The sequence below is a fragment of the Leuciscus leuciscus genome (genome assembly GCF_965113295.1).
Source record: "Leuciscus leuciscus genome assembly, chromosome: 25".
Classification (NCBI taxonomy): Eukaryota; Metazoa; Chordata; class Actinopteri; order Cypriniformes; family Leuciscidae; genus Leuciscus; species Leuciscus leuciscus.
In genome coordinates, this window is record NC_138724.1 from 14,158,625 (window position 1) to 14,178,465 (window position 19,841).

Consider the following 19,841-nt stretch of genomic DNA (forward strand, 5'->3'; position numbering starts at 1 on the left):
TTTTTAAAGCGTGTATCATCCCTCTCTCTGATCTCCAGTGAACTCGTTGCCAGATCCTCACAGCTCCCCCAAAACCAAACCGGACCTGTCGGCTCTCAGAGCTCCCACCCGGGACGATCCCATCCAGACCAACTACCTGCCCCCCAAGTCTTCTATCAACGGCACGGACGCTCCTCCCAAAACGCTAGGCGTCCCTACCAGCTACAACCGCTACGTCCCCAAGCCTTACACCAGCACGGCCCGACCCTTCGAGCGCAAGTTCGAGAGCCCCAAATTCAACCACAACCTGCTTCCCAACGACACGCAGTCCAAGCCTAGCGTCAACAACAACCTGAAACCTCAAATCTCACCCCAGCCGCAGGACACCGACAGCGGGGTCGACACGTTCACACGCACCATGGACAACAGGCCCAAGTATCAGCACAACAACATCAACGCCATTCCCAAGGCCATCCCCGTCAGGTAAGATGATGAAAGCCAGTCCGGGACATCAGCGTTCATGTCCTCTGTTGAACAAACAACTCACTGTCCTCTGTTTCTAGCCCTAGCGCACTGGATGACGACGAAGAGGATGAAGGTCACACGGTGGTGGCCACGGCACGGGGCATCTTTAATTGTAACGGCGGGGTGTTGAGCTCCATAGAGACAGGAGTCAGCATCATTATCCCACAAGGAGCCATCCCAGATAGTGTGGAGCAGGAGATCTACTTCAAAGTGTGCAGGGACAACAGCATCCTGCCCCCTCTGGACAAAGAGAAAGGTCTGAATCCTTCCGCAGAGTACAGCATTACGCTATTAGTTTGTTTTTATTTTTCTGCTTGCGTTTTGTTTTAGTATGTTTTTTTTTTTGTGTGTTTTTTTCCCGTTCAAGTATTGTAGGTTTTGTTAGCTTTGATGTGCCTTTACACATTAGGGAAAACACATTTGGACAAAAACTCGCTTAGAAAAAGATGAAAGACTAACTACAAAGATGTTTGCCAGAGTGTTTCGTTTAAGGCCGGGTCACTTTTGCACAAACACTGATTTTTTGTCGTTCTTTAGAGGAGAAAAAAAGCTTTGCATATGTGAATTAAGTATGCAAACTAACCTTTACACAAACTCCAATGTGACTAAACATGAAGTATAAAATAGTAGCAAACAAATGTTTCGCGCTAAAACTGTTTACACTGAACCAGATGTACAGTAGCAATTTCTGTGCTCTATGAAAATGGTTTAGAAGATTATTGAAATTTTTTTTAGTCAGCATCCGAATTATTAAAAATGAAGAAAAGAAATTAATACTTTTATTCTAGATTTTGAAAAATAAATGCTGTTCTTTTGAGCTTTTTATTCTTCAAATAATTCTGGAAAAATGTATTGTGTTTTCCCCACAAATATGAAGCAGCACAACTGTTTTAAACATTGATGATAATAATAATAATAATAATAATAAATGTTTATTGAGCATCAAATCACCATATTAGAGTGATTTCTGAAGGATCATGTGACACTGAAGACTGGAGTAATGATGCTGAAAATTCAGCTTTGATCACAGGAATAAATTACATTTTAAAATATATTCAAATAGAAAACAATTATTTTAAATTGTAATAATATTTCACAATATTACTGTTTTTACTGTATCAAAGAAAGGCTGCCTTGGTGAGCATAAGAGACTTATTTCAAAAACAAAACCTCACCAACCCTAAACCTTTGAACAGTAGTGTATGTTTTGAATGTTATGCACACGTTTGTCTGTATGAAGCTTATTTGACGATGTCTACTTTGCCAGGTGAAACTCTCCTCAGTCCCCTGGTGATGTGCGGCCCTCACGGTCTGAAGTTCCTGAAGCCCGTGGAACTGCGTCTACCACACTGTGCGTCTATGACCCCTGATGGTTGGTCTTTTGCTCTAAAATCCTCCGACTCCTCGTCGGGTACGCTGTCCTTTCTCTCTGTCCTTTGATGGGTCTTTTGGGATCGGGATTGAAGCCGTCTTGGAAGAGGCTTATTCATCTTTTGGTTTTGTTTCATTTTCTGGGCTCTCTGAATTAACATTTCACACAGCCATCCTGATCACAAGACGCTTTCACGTCACAATCTGTGCTCTTGCTTTGTATCGTATTATTATCAGTCTCAGTCTCTTCAGCTCTTATTTATTCACAATTAATCCATGAAATATTGTTTAATGTGACTGGAACGGACGCATATCTTTTGGGAAAGACATCCAGGAGTGAATCTATCTAAATTATAGTTCTGTGTGGATGAATAAAAGAATAGCTTCTGTTCTTGTGATGGTTAACACGGATATGTGGCTATAAACAAGAAATATGGATGTCATATGGCTAAAAGTAAATTATCAAATGCCTAATCTTGGCATTTGATAATGTGGTGTTTCTTGTGGCTGTAAACCAGAAATACCAACAAATTAACCTGTTTTACATTTGGTATTTTGAGAGAATTTGGTTGTCACACTCATAAATAACTGAATTCAAGTGTGTACAGAACTGGATTTAGTGTTCAAAAGGGGAGTGACTACCGCATTTAGCTGCAGTGTGAAAAGGGCAAGTCTAAACAGAGGAATTAGGTTCAGTGTTGCTACGGTTTGGGAATAACAACCACATTAATTTAGGGGATTTAGTCTTGCAAATAAAATAATTGTTCCATTTGTATGAATACAGGAGTCACTCCTGATCATGCGATGGTCGACATGGGGATAACGCGGCATTTTGTGGCAGTAAAAGAGATGTGGATACTAACAAATTAACATGTTCGCTGTTTTTGATTTAAGTTTTCCCGTGAGCAAATTCGGTTGTCACTCGACTTGTGAATAATCGAGCTGTGTGTACAGGATTAAGCACCCAAAAAGGAGTGACAACTGAATTAAGCTGCAGTGTGAAATAGGGCTGCACGATTAATCAAAATAAAACATGAATCTACTTTATTAAATATATGTTTTTCAGAGTTAAGTGTGGCACTGTGTCCCTTTACACATGACCAGGTCAAATTATTAAAATGGTAATACTTTTCAATAAGATCCCATTAATTAAGGTTAGTTGATGCATTGACTAAGGCAATGATGTACTAAACACTGTAAAGTTTTTCCTTCGCGTTTTCCGCTTAGACGACAACATTGTCAAAATGATCCCCATTCGCGAGGAAACGACTAAAAACTGTCTTATTTATGCCAGGCCAGTAGGTGGCGATGTCACTTTGTTCAGAAACACTACATGCCTATAGACTAACATAATACACATGCGCTTGACGTCACTGGTCTCACAAATGCACGTTTTTTAGTTTACACTTAGACGAAAGCGTTGTTTTCAAAAGTTTGCGTTTTCAGGCCCACAAAACGCTTTTGTCGTGTAAATGAACGGCCAAAACGCAGAAACTACAAAAAGTAGTTTTCAGTTTTTAGTGGTGGCGTGTGAACGGCCCCTAACATTAACAATGAACTTACAGTAATTTTTTTTTACAGTATTTATATATTTATTAGCTTAAGTTCATGAAATAGTATTAACACATACAACTTTTGATATTACTGTATTAGTAAATGTCTAAATTAAGATTAATAAATGCTTTAAAAGTATTGTTCATTGTTGGTTAAAACTGAGACTTTTTCCTTTGAGTTTTCCGCGTACAGACGTGACACAATTGTCAAATTGATCCCCATTCACGCGGATCCGCGAAAACGACTAAAAACGCTGCATTCTGCTGCCAGGCCATTAGATGGCGGCGAAACACTATAGACTGAACACGTAATACCAGGGGGGTAATCGAGCTCTCGATTTCCGTACCACCCCCGGCGGCCGCCATTGGCTAACAAGCCTTCACCTGCTGTTAGCATCCCATTGACTCCCATTCATTTTGGCGTCACTTTGACAGCGAATAACTTCACATCTGAGGCGTTTAAAGACTCCATTTGTCCATTATTTATTTCTAAAGAAACACGACAATGTATAAAATGCTCCATTACCTTGTATCTTACGTTATGGCCCCGTAGAAGCAGTTTTTGTAAAAACAGGCTAACGATTGCGTCATAACCACGCGACTGTCTGGAAATTACCGTAGAGACAGGAGGAGAAGCTCGCAGTCAATCGGGGGGACGTGGAGGCATAAAGTCCGATAAAGTCAAGGGAGAAGCCCATAGAGAGTCATAAAGTTGCTCCTGCTCCTAGCACATAGTCAGCTCCTACTCACGCGCTCCGTCTCTGCAAGTTTCGGAAGGGAATGATTCAGATTTCTCTTGGCACAGCTCCTAGAAGACTTACAACTGTCAGACAGGCTGCTCACGTCACATCCACGTCGTCAAGCTCAGTTTGAGTCTGCGCAGTTCGCTCGGCAATCAGGAAATGAGTGCTTCTAATTTGCTTCACTTTTCTCCGTTGAAACCTATGGGGTCGCTGTGTCCAGTTTATATACTGTCTATGCGTAATACGCATGTGCATGACGTCATCATCTTCAGAGGTTCATGTTTTTGTTGTTTACACGTAGAATGTTTTCAAAAACTTGCACTTTGAAACCCGTTCCCAAAACGCTGTTGTCGTGTAAATGAACGGCCAAAACGCACAAGTAGTTTTATGTTTTTAGTTGAAAATGGTGTTGTGTAAACGGCCCCTAATATAGTTAACAAATGAAAGCTTATTGTAAAGTGTTAACTGTATTTTATATTATAACATTTTGGGCCAAATTGTGTAGGCCTTCAAACCAGCACAGCAAACCTGGAGCTTTTTACATGTATTTTTTTTAAATAGCAATTTTTATCAGAAAAATCTCAATTCAATTATTCCCCCCCACAAAATCGTGCAGTCCTAGTGTTAACAGAAACGCGTCTGAAATGTCAGGTAATTATGTTGTGTGTGTGTGTGTGTGTACAGTTTTCCTCATGACGTTTCTCCTGTGAATATACCCACAGGTGACCCCAAATGCTGGCAAAACAAGTGTTTACCAGGAGACCCCAATTACCTGGTGGGCGCCAACTGTGTGTCCGTGCTGATCGACCACTTCTGAAGAGAGCAACAGCTGGTCTGTTACTGAACCCTTCTCCCAGTTCCTCTGCTCAGGAGGAGGGATTTGCACCACCTTATCAAGTATTAATTCTTTCCACTTTGCTTTGATGGGCTGAAGCGTCGTTCCCCCCCCTAAAAAAAAACAAAATGTCTTGGAAGAAGATGCTACGGAGCGCTCTTTTTTTCCTATTCCCTTTGGTTTTTCCTCCCTTTTTTAAGTTTGGTTTTGCCTTTTTCTTTACCTTTTGGTGCTTGAAGACTTGCAAAAAATAACTGAATACATAAATGAATGAAGAAATCTAAAGGAATGCATGACCTGTGCCACAGACAGTCGAGAAAAAAAAAAAAATCCCTTTTTGACATTTGTAGCCTCTTTTTCTCCAAATAATTAGAAAAGTCTTGAACGGAACCGGAAAAACGAATTAGTTTTACTTAATACAAAGTGAACCCTGCTAATGTTGCTCCCAAACAGGAAAGTTGATGTATGTAGAGCTTTTTTTGTTTGCGAGGTTATGGAACGCTGTAACGTTTTGTCACGGAACTGGAAAGCATGTCGGTTTCTAGGAGATGACGAACATTTGAGACTTTATGAAGTGAAGAACTGCTCCTTTGAAGGAATGTGACTGTTGCACTCATCTGCTCATGGACTTCCCTCTCTGGCTATAAAAAAAAAAAAGAAAAAAAAAAACGGGCTCTTTCTCTCTCTCTCTCTACGTTTTGAAGCGATCTTTTCTAGCGATGTTTTACCGTAGATAAACACTGACTGTGGTTTTCCGGAACTCCTGCTGTCTAGAGATCTATGCATGTGCTATGACTCAGGTCCAAACGCCTGCTACTAAGTTGAGTACACAAACCTACCCATCATACACTGCAAGCAGTGATGCCTTATCTGCATTTTTTTGTTTTTTTTTGTTTTGTTACTTTGACCCGAAAGACAAGCAAACATCGAATTTCTGTTACAGAAGGAAGTTACGAAGGATGTGAAGTGGGATATTTAGCACACAAATAATGAAGTCTGATCAACAGGTCTGCATTTTCACTGCTATGCATATGAAGTCAAAGAATATACCAGAACACTAGGATATGTTTCAATTACAGCTGTAAATATTGTGCTAGCATATGGCCTTGGTTCGCTGTAAATGACCTTTTGTACATCTTTGTTATTTTGTATAAAAACCTAACATGGAAAAAAAAGTTTCTTAACAAAAAAAACACACACACACACACAAAAAAAGGAAAACTATAACATTGGTTATGTTTGTATTCCGGTTATACTTCTGAGCCTTGGAATTTAACTTAGCAGTACGGAGAAAGTTTAAATGAATAATAAAAAAAAGAAATAATAAATGCAACGAAAAAGGACGTTATCTTTTATACCAACAACAACATATATATACAAAACACTACGTAATGGCATTTTTAACAGTTACAGAAACATTTTTATTATTTACAAACTAGAAATAATTTGAGGACTCTGTACTTAAGAAGGGTCTGCTTTGGTGGACTCTGACTTTATTTGTGATACTGGATGCTGTATTGTGTGCCCTGAAATGTATTTTTCTACTAATAGACAGTTTATTAAGGCACATCAGTACTTTGACTTTGTTTTGATATGACGACGCAGCTTCATCCCGGGTTTAGTTTCTTCTCTTTGTGTGGCGACATTATTTTTATTTTGTTTTCTTTGCAGCACATTTCTAAAGTATACAACTGTATTAATAAATAAATTCATTTTTAAAGTAAAACAAAATTGTGACTGATTGGATGTAACCTGGAATTGCATAATTGTGGAATTGCAAGGATTGTGAAATGTAAAAGATGTTAATGACCCCTGTTATTGGGAACAGAAGGAAACTGGTTCATCTGAGTTTGTGGTGTTTAGAAATGTTTATTTTTGAGTTCAGAGGTCATGAGTTTAGTGCACTTGGCTTTTCACCTACTTCAAACAGATAGTGCAGCTGATTACAGAGGCCAACCCCTCGACCGGCTGAGAAAACCTGCTTTCTTAGAAGCCGTTGGGTCAGAGGAATGAGTTTTCAACCCTAAAGCAGCGACTCTCAACTGCTGTGTTTTTACACTGGACAGCAAGTGGAAACTCAGAACAACAGTTATTGTACTAAAGGGAATAAAAATGTCATTAACTCTTTCCCCGCCATTGCCGGAAGATTCACTGTGATAAGATAGGGGGCGCTGTGACATCTTCTGAAAGAGTACAGAATCTCCAGATCAAAACAGGCAAAAAAAAAAAAAAAAAAAAAAGCAGAAACAAGCGATAGAAGCATTTCTTATGCACATGCAAGCTAATGCGATCAGCAACATTAAATCAAAACTGCCTAATGTCGACCCAGGACGAGCTGCAGGACTGTGAAGCGTTGGGGTGTTGATGGACTCGTTCCATCTGTGTTTCGATCATCGTTCTGAATCCGTTCCAGATTAAGTGTGACAAAAATTTGATTCTCAGCTTTTTGTTCAAAATGTTTTTTTTTTTAAAGAAACTTACATTCAAAACATTTTTTTTATTTATTTTTTTTTAAGCAGAGGCTTTGTTCTTTTATATATATATTGCACGTTCAAATATTCACACAACAAAATATTCTAGGGGCTAAGAAAGTTTTGTGAAAATTTTTTTTTTTTAAACACTGGCAGTGACTGGCAACGTAAAAACAAAATGCTGGCAGGGAAAGAGTTCAGATCAAATTAAAGGTATTTTGGTACAAATTTCACACTATTAGAGTTTGATTGGACACATTCTTTGACGTTAGCAAAAAAACAGGAAGACAAAGTATTTGAGAATCGGACAAAAACAAAGTTACTGGACTATATTTAATGGTTTTAGTGAGGGAAAGAACTACAATCCCATGAAGCATTGAGAACTGCATAATCGAATAAAAAGTGGTGGAGAAATATAAAAACCAATTTATAAAGGTTGATTTATTATTTATATATATATAAACACAAATTCAGTATTTTGAGAGCTTGGGGAGATGGACAGATCTTTGCTGCGGTTTGCTTGTTTTGACTCTGATTGGTGGAATGTTCTGTATAGCATCATGGGTAATGTAGTTTCTCACCACAAATTCTGCAGTTATTTTAAAACCAAGTTGAAATAATGAGGGTTGACGTCTTCAACAGAAGCAAATATCATCGATTAACACCCTCGTAGCTCTCAGTAAGGCTGTCATTCAATATTTATAAGTTATCGTTCAAAATCAACTTCTCAATAGAGAAAATTAATACATTTTTACTACTAGTTTTATTGATCCTGAACCCGACTCCTGCACTCTTATTTAACATTTTTCCTCTAGCGTTCATGACCCAGTTGAGAATCGCTGACTTGAGAGTTTAAGTTGTGCATATTTAGTGTAAAACAATCTTATTAGATTCTAATTCACTTTTATTACAACTTAGGAAAAAAATTATAAATGTACATTATTAACAATGTTAAGTGATAAGGCACATTTGTGCATTTAAGAAAGTAAAATAAATGTAAAACAGTTGACTGTACTGGTCTGTAAAAATTAAAATCATTCACCGGAATCACTTGTTTTCCCTGAGATTAGTAGGCGACTACTGGTTAGTAGATTTCAGAATGGTACCGTTAGCTTATTTTATGGTTATTACAGTTTAATGTCTTGCGACATGATCGAGTTATGAATTTCCTGAGAGAGTGGAATGTATTTCTTTTGCGTCAGATCCAGGAAGTAGAGAGGATCTTCTATTAACGTTGGGTCAAAGCCTTCCTCCACCAGCTTCACTTTTTTCATCTTGAAAGTTCCTGTGACTTCCAAGGAATTCTGAAAGAAAAATTTGCCTTTGAGTTTCACAGAGCGAAGCCGAGACTGGAGAGGACGGCGTCTACGAGCAAGATTCAGGGGAATGTTTAAAGGTAAGATGGTGTACCTGAATTCGGATGAATCGAGGTCTGGCGTACACTGGAAGATAGTTGGCCAAAACACTGCAAATGGTGACGCAGTCGAACTCTCTGCCCTCTTTCAGTTTCACAGCTGCCATTCCAATCCTTCCTTCATGGCCTGAAGACACCATAGGTTTTAATATTGAAATATAAGCATGTTGTTAGATTTTAATGATGATGAAAATTGTTAGGAATGTAATGAGTCATCATACACTTGCCGAATTGTGTGAGTTTGTTCTGAACAACCCAAATTGTAACCAGACACATTGCTATCAAACATGTTTCATATCCTCCGACTGCATGGAATCAGTCTAAAGCTAAAAAATTGGAGTATTTTCCAATCATCTGTGATTTTATGTGAAAACTGTCAACTAAAAGACTGCAAATCTGGGCAAAAGTCGTGTTGTATCTTACAGCCATAATGCTTTATACTCAAACAAACAACAGCTTAATCATTCTTTTTTTATTTTATACATTTTTAAAATGTAATCTACATTTAATATATTAATAAGGACCACTTATTACAGCAAAATTTGGTTCCTTTGAATTTATTTATTTATTTAATTACATTTTTACATTTCCAAGTCTAATTTAAAGGGATATCCCAAATGACAGTTTTCTTCTTTTACTCACCCTCATGTCATCCCGATATATATGACTTGCTTCAGATAAACACAAATTAATATTTTTAAGAAAATAATCCATCTCTTTGAGTCCATGTAATGGCATTAAACGGCTGCTGCTCGGTTGACGGTTGTATCCGCGGACACGGCAGATAATCCGCAGGTCAAGTAGTAAAAAATTACTTTCCAATTAATTGCGGGTGAATGAGAGATAAATCATGTGTTTATTTGAATAAAGACTCTTTTACTTTCGTTTTCAACAACTATCTATCTCTCTTCAGGGGAAACCAATCAAGGAAATCATGTGCCTTTGAGCACCTCCTAACGGTCCTTATATATAACACAGAGAGGAAAAATATATTGCTTAAAGGGTTCATCCAAAATCCAAAAGCATTTACTGTCATTATCTGTCGTTCCAATCTCGTAAGACTTGCGTTCATCTTCAAAACACAGATTTCAGAGATTTGTCCCTCCATTGACGGTCTACGCAACTACCACTTTGATGCTTCAAAAAGTTCATAAAGAGATCATAAAATTAATCCATATGAATTGAGCGGTTTAGTCCAAATTTTCTCAAGAGACACGATGAACAGATTGAATTAAGGCTTTTATTCGCATATAAACTTTCATTAGCTTCCGCTAGAGGTTTGTTCTCGCGCGTCAAGCAGGTTCGGTTGACCTTCTGTTTACGTTCACTGATGAATGTTTAAATGTGAATAAAAAACAAAATTCAATCTGCTGATCATATAAAGCAATTGAGTCTCTTCAGAAAATACGGACTAAACGGCTTGATTCTTATGGATTAGTTTTACGATCTAAGACAGAAATCTCTAATATTTCATGAAGAAGTTCTTCATTTGTGTTCCAAAGATGAACGAATGTCCAACATGAGGGCGAGTAAATTATGAGAGAATTTTCATTTTTGGGTGTGTTAACTCTTTAATAACTTAACAGCTTTAACTTAAAATATACACTTGCTTAACAGAAATGATTCAGATAAGAATGTTTTCCAACATAATGGAAATATCAATGTGTTTAAAACTTAATTTTATGTCAGGCACTTATTTGCAGACCAGCTACACCGGTGCGGGGTCCACTTTTTTAAGCAATGGAGGCAAAACAGATTCGAGAGAAATTTTAAAAAGGAGAATTAAAAACAAAACAAAAGGAAGGAAGGAAAGAAAGAAAAGTACCGTGTGGGAGCGTTTTAGTGAAGTAATTAACCAGGACCAATCAAGTGCTGGGTCTGTGATATATAACGGCTGTATGTACAGTATATGACTAACTATAAAGCCTATTTCCAGCCTTTGCTTGGGCTGAACGCATTTCATTTCTTTAGTGTGTTCGGGAAGTTGCAGTGACGGAATCTGACAATTTATGTATGAAGGGAGTAAAGCCTGTGTTTAGGCTAACCGAAGTGTGTGTTGTGCAAGCGTCAACCGAGCGGCAGCCATTTATTGGCATTATATGAACTCACAGAGATTGATTATTTTCATAAAAATCTTTGTTTGTGTTTATCTGAAGAAAGAAAGTCCTATACATCGAGTATGACATGAGGGTGAGTAAACGATGAGAGGAATTTCATTTTGGGGAGAACTACGCTTTAAGACCTGCAAACAATTTTTGGGTAATGTAATGATGTGGTTTAATAAATCAAGCAACAGCTCTAACTAACATGTAGTTCATAAGTATCATCATGAAATCCATTCGATTCCCAACTCTTTTCCATTCGAGTCATTGTTATATGCAAATGATAACATCTACCTTCAACTTTGACTCCATACACATTGGCCTCCTCAATGCAGTCCACCATCATGAGAATATCCGCCACCTCAGTTGTAGCCACATTCTCTCCTTTCCACCTGCAGTAACAAATGACAATGCAATGCTTGAAACTCCAAGAAGTGTGCAAATGCACTTCACCGATGCTTCAGCTGAAGCTTCGCTACCTGAACGTGTCTCCAACTCGATCCTGAAAGTACACGAAGTTCTCGTTGTCGATTCTCAGCAGATCTCCGCTGTTGAAATACAGATCTCCTTTCACAAACACATTACTAAGTCTCTTCTTCTCGGTCTGCTGCTTGTTCCCAGCGTATCCAACAAAAGGGGTGTTTTTTGTGATCTTCCCGACCAGAAGGCCCACCTCATCTATGAAACATTTAATATCAACAACTGTAGAGTTATAGGTGCACATGTAACATGTTAAACATTAACTTTTTATGACAATGTTACAAACAAAAGGTCAATGTTAGAAAGTTAGAATCTCAAAACCTCAAATACTAGACTAAACAAACACACTGTACTATCTTTACTGATGCCACATGGCAATAAAATTTATTATACCGCAAAAACCACCTGACCTACCTCTTCCGACTGGGATACACAGACCCTCAGAGTTCCTCACGGGTTCTTCTTTCTCAATGTCAAACTTGATGAGGGCAAAGGGGAAAAACACCTGTGGAATACAATGGCAATCAAGCTGACTTCGCACAAAGATGCCTTTCTCGCTGCTAAGAAATACGTGCTGTCACACTTACCCTGCTGATAATATTGACACGGCCGACCACTCCGACTTTATCGGTGTAATTGATGAAGCCGACATTTCCCTCTGTGGCAGCATAGAGCTCTCGGACATTAATGCGTCCGAAGCGGTTCAGGAAATCTTTCCAGACCTCTGCTCGTACGCCATTACCAATGGCGATCTTCACCTTGTGGTCTCGGTCATTGTCTTTCTGCAAAGCGGAAAACATAGAACAGCCCAGTTTGTGGTTTTATCTTTGCACTGCTTCAAAGTTTCCAACACAATAGTTCTGTCCAAAACCAAATGAGTTTGCTTCTAAGTGTAACCAAGCGGGATTCGAACCGGGGTCTTGAGGAGGCGGGCGCGCAAAAAAGGACGCTAAAGACTACAGCCGCTAGTGCCTCTTGAGGCCAGGTGAGTGAGGTTTACACGCACAGCTCTTACTGGCCTATGTCCGTTACACTCACCCCCCTAAACCTCACTCCAATCCGAGTCACGGCACCAAAGTAGCTGGTCCTAATCTATCCACTCAGAGCAGGATTCGAACTCGGGTCTCTGGCGTAGGAGGAGGGTGCGCTAACAAGGACGCTAAAGACTGCAGCCGCTAGTGCCTCTTGAGGCCAGGGGAGTGAGGTTTACACGCACAGCTCTTATTGGCCCCCCTAAACCTCACTCCAATCCGAGTCATGGCACCAAAGTAACTGGTCCTAATCTATCCACTCAGAGCAGGATTCAAACCCAGGTCTCTGGCATAGGAGGAGGGCGCACTCACAAGGATGCTAAAGACCGCTAGTGTCAGTCGCTAGTGAGGCTCTTGAGGCCAGAGGAGTGAGGTTTACATGCACAGCTCTTACTGGCCTACGTCCGTTACATATGGGAACATGCTATCGGTCATAAACCCTCCTAAATGACTGAATTGGAACACTTTACATTGGCAAAACACACAAACAGTGCTCCGATACAGTGGAAGTTCCTTCCTGTAGCTCGAATAGTAGAGCATGATGCTACCGACACCAAGGTCATGAGATCGATTCCCAGGGAATGCATGATAAAACTGATCAAATGCACTATATACCTTGAATGCAGTGAAGTCACTTTGGATCAAAGCTTTCGCTAAATTCATGAGTGTAAATGTAGGAAACTCCATCCAGGATTGATTCCTGGAGTATCATGTTAGCGTGATGCCAGGCTAGGAGCTCAATACTCTAAAGGTGTGGTCATAGTTAGCATTGTTAAGCAAATTTACGAGGGTGAAATCCAGTCATTTCAATGGGAATCTATGCAATCAGGAATTTCACGTGAGGGAAACATTCTGGCTCAGTCATATTTAGCATTGTTCAACAGGTTCCAATTGTTTGTGCATTTGAAGGCTTGGTTTGAAAGTGACTTCTGTGTGAACTGTGCTTCATACATCGCTACACTATTGACAACAGACAATCAGAGGCGGTCTTTTCAATTCAGAGGCCCGTTTCAAAGGAACATTAGGACTTAGGAGTTAGTCATTGAATCATTCACTCAAGCGATTCATTCAGGGACAAAGCAGAAGTCGTTGAAACATTCATTAGAATGATCGCTCAAAACGTGGATTCATTCAGTAATGAAACTGAAACTGTTGCTCGGAGACGTGGCTCTACTGTTTGGAACTACTTTAGTTGGCAAAATAGAGGAAAAACTGCTATATCGACAATATTGTGGCTTTATTGACAATATTGTGTCTAAAATTTAAATCACCTAATAGCATATTAACATATTGTTTATTGAATTGTTGTATAAAATCAATATCACATTTGCAAATGTGCTGATATTTGGGAAAACAGCACTTTTGCCTGTGTGAGATTGCTTATAAATATATGGTTTTTTTAAAACTTATATGGAGACTTTTTTGCACCATATCTGTATCACCAAAACAAATTTTTAATGGTAGTTTTGCCCTAGGCCACCGTTAATCTCCAACCCTTGGGGATGGGACTCTTTTCCAAGCGCAAGCGGAGTTGCGGGTCCCGTTCCAAATGAAAATGGTGAAACATAGCAAAGGCCGCTACTGCAGAAAATAGTGCTTTTTGGACACGAAATTTGGCAAAAATTTGGCACCGCACCTTCATAAGGCAGTGTAATTTTGCTACCTTTTGGACAAGCCTTTGTAACAGAAGTCTAGGTAGGTTTTAGAACAGAGCTAATAAAAGTTAAAGCCCCATAAAACATATTTTAAAGAGATATCTTCACACTTATAAAACATGACACTGTGTTTTTACCTTTGGTGTATTGCAGAGGTAGCGTAGTGTTTCACCAATGTACTGCATCACAGTTATGTTGTACTTCCTGCAGTCGTCCCAGAACTGAGAGGCAGAAAACTTTCTCCGCAAAACAACAGTGTTACCTGAAAAAAAAAATAATAATTGTAAGCTGCGCGATAACCAGTCGTGCATTTCTAAATATATAAAGTAGCATATCATATAATCCGTTATACCTCTTTCAATGGATCCAATGAGTCCGATGAGGAATCCAGCGCTGTGATACAGAGGCAGATTGATGTAGAATATGTCTTCAGACGTCACTCCACAAACACCCTGGATGAACGACGAAGCCCAAACCCTCTCATGGGTCACATAGGCTGCCTTAGGAAGACCTCCATGGACCAGAACACCAGTGTTATTTAGGGACGCATATTTTTACAGCACATAGAGAGTCATATACAGTATTTTTAATGACTTGGTATGCTATTAAACGGAATATAAAAATAAATATTACATAACCCACTGCAATTGGCCTTGACTGATACCTGTAGTGCCAGAAGTGTAGATATACAGTGCTGTACTCCTGATATGGACATTGGACCTGAGAGACGGGGACAGCGGCTTATCTGAAGCCTTAGCGATGGCCTGACCAATACACTGAATGCCGTCTGTAGTGCTCTCATCTGACAGGAGGTAAACAGTTATCCCCTTTTCTTTCAGTGCTGGCAATATCTCCTCAACAGCGTCACGAAGCTCTGCAAGAGAAACAAACACTTAACTGCAAAACTCACTCGCATGAATTCAGAAGCTTGAAATGTTTCAGAGTCTGATTTCAATGTGACAAAAACATTATTTTAACACTAAAAAAATCTGAATCCGACATCATGGATAAGTCGTCCAAATATCTGTTCCCAAAGAAGTTGGCCTGTTTTCACATGCACAGCACGTGCTTGAATCCTCTGTTTCGGCCAGTGTTTCTCAAACTTTTGTCTCATGTACCCCTTAACCACATAAGTAGGGCTCAAGTAGGCTACCACTGCATTAATGTGCTCATTTTAACTCAATATTCACCTTCATTTTCAATATGGAAGTACTGTGAATGTTTAAGACTCAAAGGTGAATAACTAAATGTTAAAACTATTTGCAGCTACAAACCAGTGCATTTTTAGATTACAATGATATATTGCTAAAATATTATTAAACATTGTTAAATTAAAATGACTACAAATACAGTATAAAGCAACATAACGGAGTGTTTTCGCACAGCTAAAATAACTTGACATCAAAAGCCTTGCACATTAAAGTTAATAAACAGGCATTCACGTTAAAAAATAAGGAGGATAATGGATATCAGTTATCATTATTGAGAGTGTCCTACTGCATTAAATCCAACAAGTGGTGGACACTTGTTTTTTATTGCCCAAAGCTGTTTAGAATTAGCGCAAACTCCTCCCCACAGTCGATAAGATTTCATTACTCATGTCAATCCCAGCGCTGATCCGCGTCCACTGCATAGGCTATTGGATTTAATGCAGTACGTCATTGCATTACAGGCTGCAGCAAGAACATCTTGGGGAAAGTTCACGTTCTTTCTTCTGATTGGTCAATACAGCGTTCCAAAATTCCAAAATAAGCAGTGGCGCGAAACACCTGTGGCCTAGGCCTAGGAACTTGTTGGATTTAATGCAGTAGGACAGTCTCAATAATGATAACTGATATCCATTATCCTCCTTATTTTTTTAACGTGAATGCCTTTTTATAAACTTTAACAGCTGTTGCACAAAGCTGGTTTCGGTTGCTACACAGGTAAGTTTGAGGTTTGAGCAAGTTCTGGTTTTTCGGGCTCAAGAAGGTGGACTGTTTTTTTACGGTTCATGGCTAACCTGCTCCAGAACAGGTTTTATTCCGGGTTAGAGATTGTCGGTACACGACAATCTCTATTGTATTGTATTGTTATTGTATTTTCATTAGGCTATTAATTGCGAACCTTTGTATTGTTTTTATTTGTAAGCCACTTTGGACAAAAGCATCTCCTAACTCATATAAACCATAACATGCACAAAGTAAATACAGGTAGGTCTCACAAAATTAGAATATTGTGGAAGTTTGTAAATTTTAATAATTCAAATGTAAAACGTGAAACTCATACATAGGCTAATATAGATTCATTAGACACTATGCGAAATATTTCTATTATGTGTGTTAATTTTGATTACTACGGTTTATATCTAAAGAAAAGCCAAAATTCAGTATCTCATAAAATTTGAATATCACATACAACCAATAAAAAACAAGATTTTTTTATACAGAAATGTCGGTCTTCTGAAAAATGTTATAATTTGCGCATGTGCGTTTTCTACTGCGTCTACTACGCATGCGTGAAACGGATCGTGACGTGTACCGACAGAGATACAGAACAAAACTGGACCAATCAGCTGTGAGCAAAGTGACGTATCTGATGCAGCCACTCCCCCTGTATCTCTCGCTCCAAATTAACGCTGTTTAAAGTGATTTAAAAAATATATATGAATTTTATGGAAGCTTGTTTCCGCCTCAGAATAAAAAAAATTAAAAAGTAATCGTGACCTTTTTAATCGTGACCGAATTACATCAGAATTGCGTGATATAAAGTCGCAATTTCGAGAAAAAAGTCAGAATTGCGAGTTTATTTCTCGCAATAGCGAGTATATAGGCTATCTCGCAATTGCGACTTTATATCACAAAATTCTGACTTTATATCTTGCAATTCTGAGAAACAAAGTCAGAATTGCGAGTTGTAAACGCGCAATTGTGAGATAAAAAGTCGCAATTATCTTTCTAAATGTTTTATCCTGTGGCGGAAACAAGCTTCCATTCAATAATTAGCCTAGCCTATTAGTTGACAGGTAATATTAAACTTGGCTTTTCAATGAATATAAATATAATACATGCATTCATATAATGCAGTTAAACAACGTGTATTCATTTGAGCTCTTTGTGAACCTATAATTATTCGGCATATTTCTTTTATTCACATCATGCATTGATATAGTGCGATATTTCTTTTCAGCTGCCTTCTCAAACTTACGCTTCAGCAGTGTTTATTCATACCTTGTGAACGATCTTAACTTCATGATACTTTACTAAATGATCTCTAATGTTCAGAAGAGAAGTGAATCAGGATGACGCTCTCCACGGTCGTCGTGATTGGCTGTTTGCCGCACCTGTCACACTTTCAGGTGCACGCGCTTCAGAGTTAATCACAAATTCTGAATCAAACCCTTGACAGAGAACGTTTATACCGAGCTTTGTGAGACCGCTGAACCTGATCTAAACCAGGCTGGATATATTTGGATTTGTCAACTCTAAACCTAATCTGAAACTCAGAGTTTGTTCAGCTATAGCTCTGTGCAACAGGCCACAGCTCATCGTATCCCTTGCGCAGTGTTGTTGCATACCAATGCGCTGTTGTGTCAGAAAGAATGACGTTTCACCAATTAACTAGATACAATACTTTCTAACAAAATGCATCCTTAATATTTGTAGTAACATTGTATAAAATAAAAAAATGTAATTGAAAGTTGAAACCCTGCTATATGTAATATAGTCACTATTAGCTGTGATTATATTCATAATGTACCATTGCATGCGTACGTATAGCTATATATATATTTTTTTGTCATAATTTCTGTTTTATATATTTAAGAAAGCAAAGTAGGATACTTCTCAAAAGTGGGTACACATTAAGAGAATGGTTGGAAATCAGTGCCAAGGCCTCGCAGCATGACTATAGTAGGCATGTATGATCTGTATATAGCCTCTACATCCATAGGCGCTCTGATGAGTGCATCTGTATACTGTACATATATATGTCTCACCAGCAGCTGCTATGAGCACGTTCGCGCCGCAGCAGGAGAAGCAGTGAAGGAGTGATTTGGATCTGATATTGAAGTTCAGGAGTGCAGCGGGACAGCCCAGCTTGGCCAGGCCGAGCCAGGTCCACACGAACCGAGGCTCGTTCCCCAGGAAGAGCGCAACCGTGTCCCCTTCTTTAAGCGCGGCCACCGAGCGCAAAGCATCCGCCACTTTGTTACTCTCCTTATCCACCTCCTCATAAGTGTAAGTCTTCCCCTCGAAATGAATAAACGCTCTCCGCGGGTGTTTCCTCACTGCTTCCAAAAAACAGTCCACAATACTATAGAATGGAGTTTTCCTTTTGTATACATTTAATCGGATTCCAAATCCAAGCGCTCTGTATATATACACGCAGTCCTGGAAAAAATACGGGAAGAAAGTTTTCAGCAGCGCGGGGAGAAGAGCCAAGCCCGCGAGAAGAGTCATCCACATATACATGTTTACTAGAGTTTGTACAATACTAGGGGTTTGAGATTAACTACATGCCATAGCCTGACACTACTTCCACAGTCTTAAAATGCATGGCCCACATTCTCTAAATGCAAGTTCAGCCCTTTTGGGGCTCCAGAGAGAGATTATATTATTCTGATCCACCCCCCTACTCTAGAACCTCGTCGGGTTGCCAGATCCTTCTTCAACTCGGTGCGGTTGTTTACGCACGTTTTAATAAAATAGATCAAGTCTGCCATTACATTTAAATATGCCTTATTAATCGCAATTAAACTTTTTTGTAGTTAATTTAACAAATTATTTAGAAAATAAAATATGTAACAAGCATTTTAGTTCTTGATGCTACATACGTTTTCCACGTGCTGAAATAGTTGCTGAAGACATTCATGGTCATTTTCAAGTTGTGAGTGAGAGAAAGCATTTTTGTGTACAAAGTGAACATACAAATTTATTAAGCCGAATCTATTTTTAATAAAAAAAAAAGAAAAAAGATGATTTTCCCCAAACAAACATTTAAGATCTGCTGACAACGTTCTTGAGTGAACAAATTTAAAATGTTAATTTTGTTTGCCAAGGTTGAATGTAGTCCCAGATTTTTCCCCAGATCAAGACCATAACCATGCCTTGAACATTGGAGCCAAGTTTTTATTTTTTATAGGTCTTTTTATTTAAAGAAATTAAAGAATTAAAAGGGATTTCAGGGAATAAAGAAGAAACAAGAATGGTAAAAGAAGATCCAGCCTAGTTGTGAGGTGATCCATTTAAACTCTTTTCAAACAATATTTTATTTCATCTTTTTAAAATGTTATCACTCTTTGTATCTCTAATATGTCTAAAATGTAAAAAATAAAATTAAAAAAACGTTTTTGTTTTTTTTCAAAAACATTCAATGCCTATGCCCTGCTCCAGAGTAACAAACATAATGTCACATTATATTATTTTATTTATTTATTTATTAGCAGATTTTGTACTTTTAAATTGTTTGAAATAATTTATATATTTAAAAAAATCATTTTGAGGTCCTCTAGTGGCCCCTGGGCGAGAAACACTTACTTATCTGGCTCCCCAGAACATGTAGTGAAATCCTGTTGCTTTTGTTGAAAAAATAAATAAATATTATAATCATGTTTTGATGTGTGATTCCATGCAGTGCTAATAAAAAAAATACATATTAAATAGGTAATTATAGAAAATTATGTGTGCTTATACCAATATCGTG

The 19,841-nt window shown here is 38.5% G+C and overlaps 2 protein-coding genes across 19 annotated transcripts in view; one reads left to right on the plus strand and one right to left on the minus strand.

Moving 5' to 3' along the window:
* The window catches only part of tjp1b (tight junction protein 1b), a 114,884-nt gene extending 107,275 nt beyond the window's left edge, over positions 1-7,609 (plus strand). For 13 of the 17 annotated variants that reach the window (XM_082158981.1, XM_082158991.1, XM_082158990.1 and 10 more), the window contains 4 exons: positions 39-462; positions 543-760; positions 1,772-1,915; positions 4,894-7,609. In XM_082158981.1, coding sequence (XP_082015107.1) covers positions 39-462; positions 543-760; positions 1,772-1,915; positions 4,894-4,988 — 881 coding nt within the window. In that variant the 3' untranslated portion in view covers positions 4,989-7,609. The remainder of the gene's footprint in view (positions 1-38; positions 463-542; positions 761-1,771; positions 1,916-4,893) is intronic. The other 4 variants (XM_082158993.1, XM_082158989.1, XM_082158988.1 and 1 more) reach the window with 2 other exon arrangements.
* slc27a2 (solute carrier family 27 member 2) lies at positions 6,193-19,830 on the minus strand. Of its 2 annotated transcripts, XM_082159024.1 has the most exons (10): positions 18,136-19,830; positions 14,824-15,033; positions 14,512-14,670; positions 14,297-14,421; positions 12,061-12,255; positions 11,888-11,978; positions 11,473-11,671; positions 11,288-11,385; positions 8,888-9,018; positions 6,193-8,781 (listed from the first exon to the last, which is right to left on the minus strand). In XM_082159024.1, exons 1-10 carry the CDS (start codon positions 18,608-18,610, stop codon positions 8,605-8,607), a joined length of 1,860 nt encoding a protein of 619 aa, XP_082015150.1. In that variant the 5' UTR covers positions 18,611-19,830; the 3' UTR covers positions 6,193-8,604. The 2 variants fall into 2 exon arrangements, with proteins under 2 accessions (XP_082015150.1, XP_082015149.1); XM_082159023.1 differs by having other exon boundaries at positions 14,297-14,670.
* Positions 19,831-19,841: the final 11 nt, after the last annotated feature.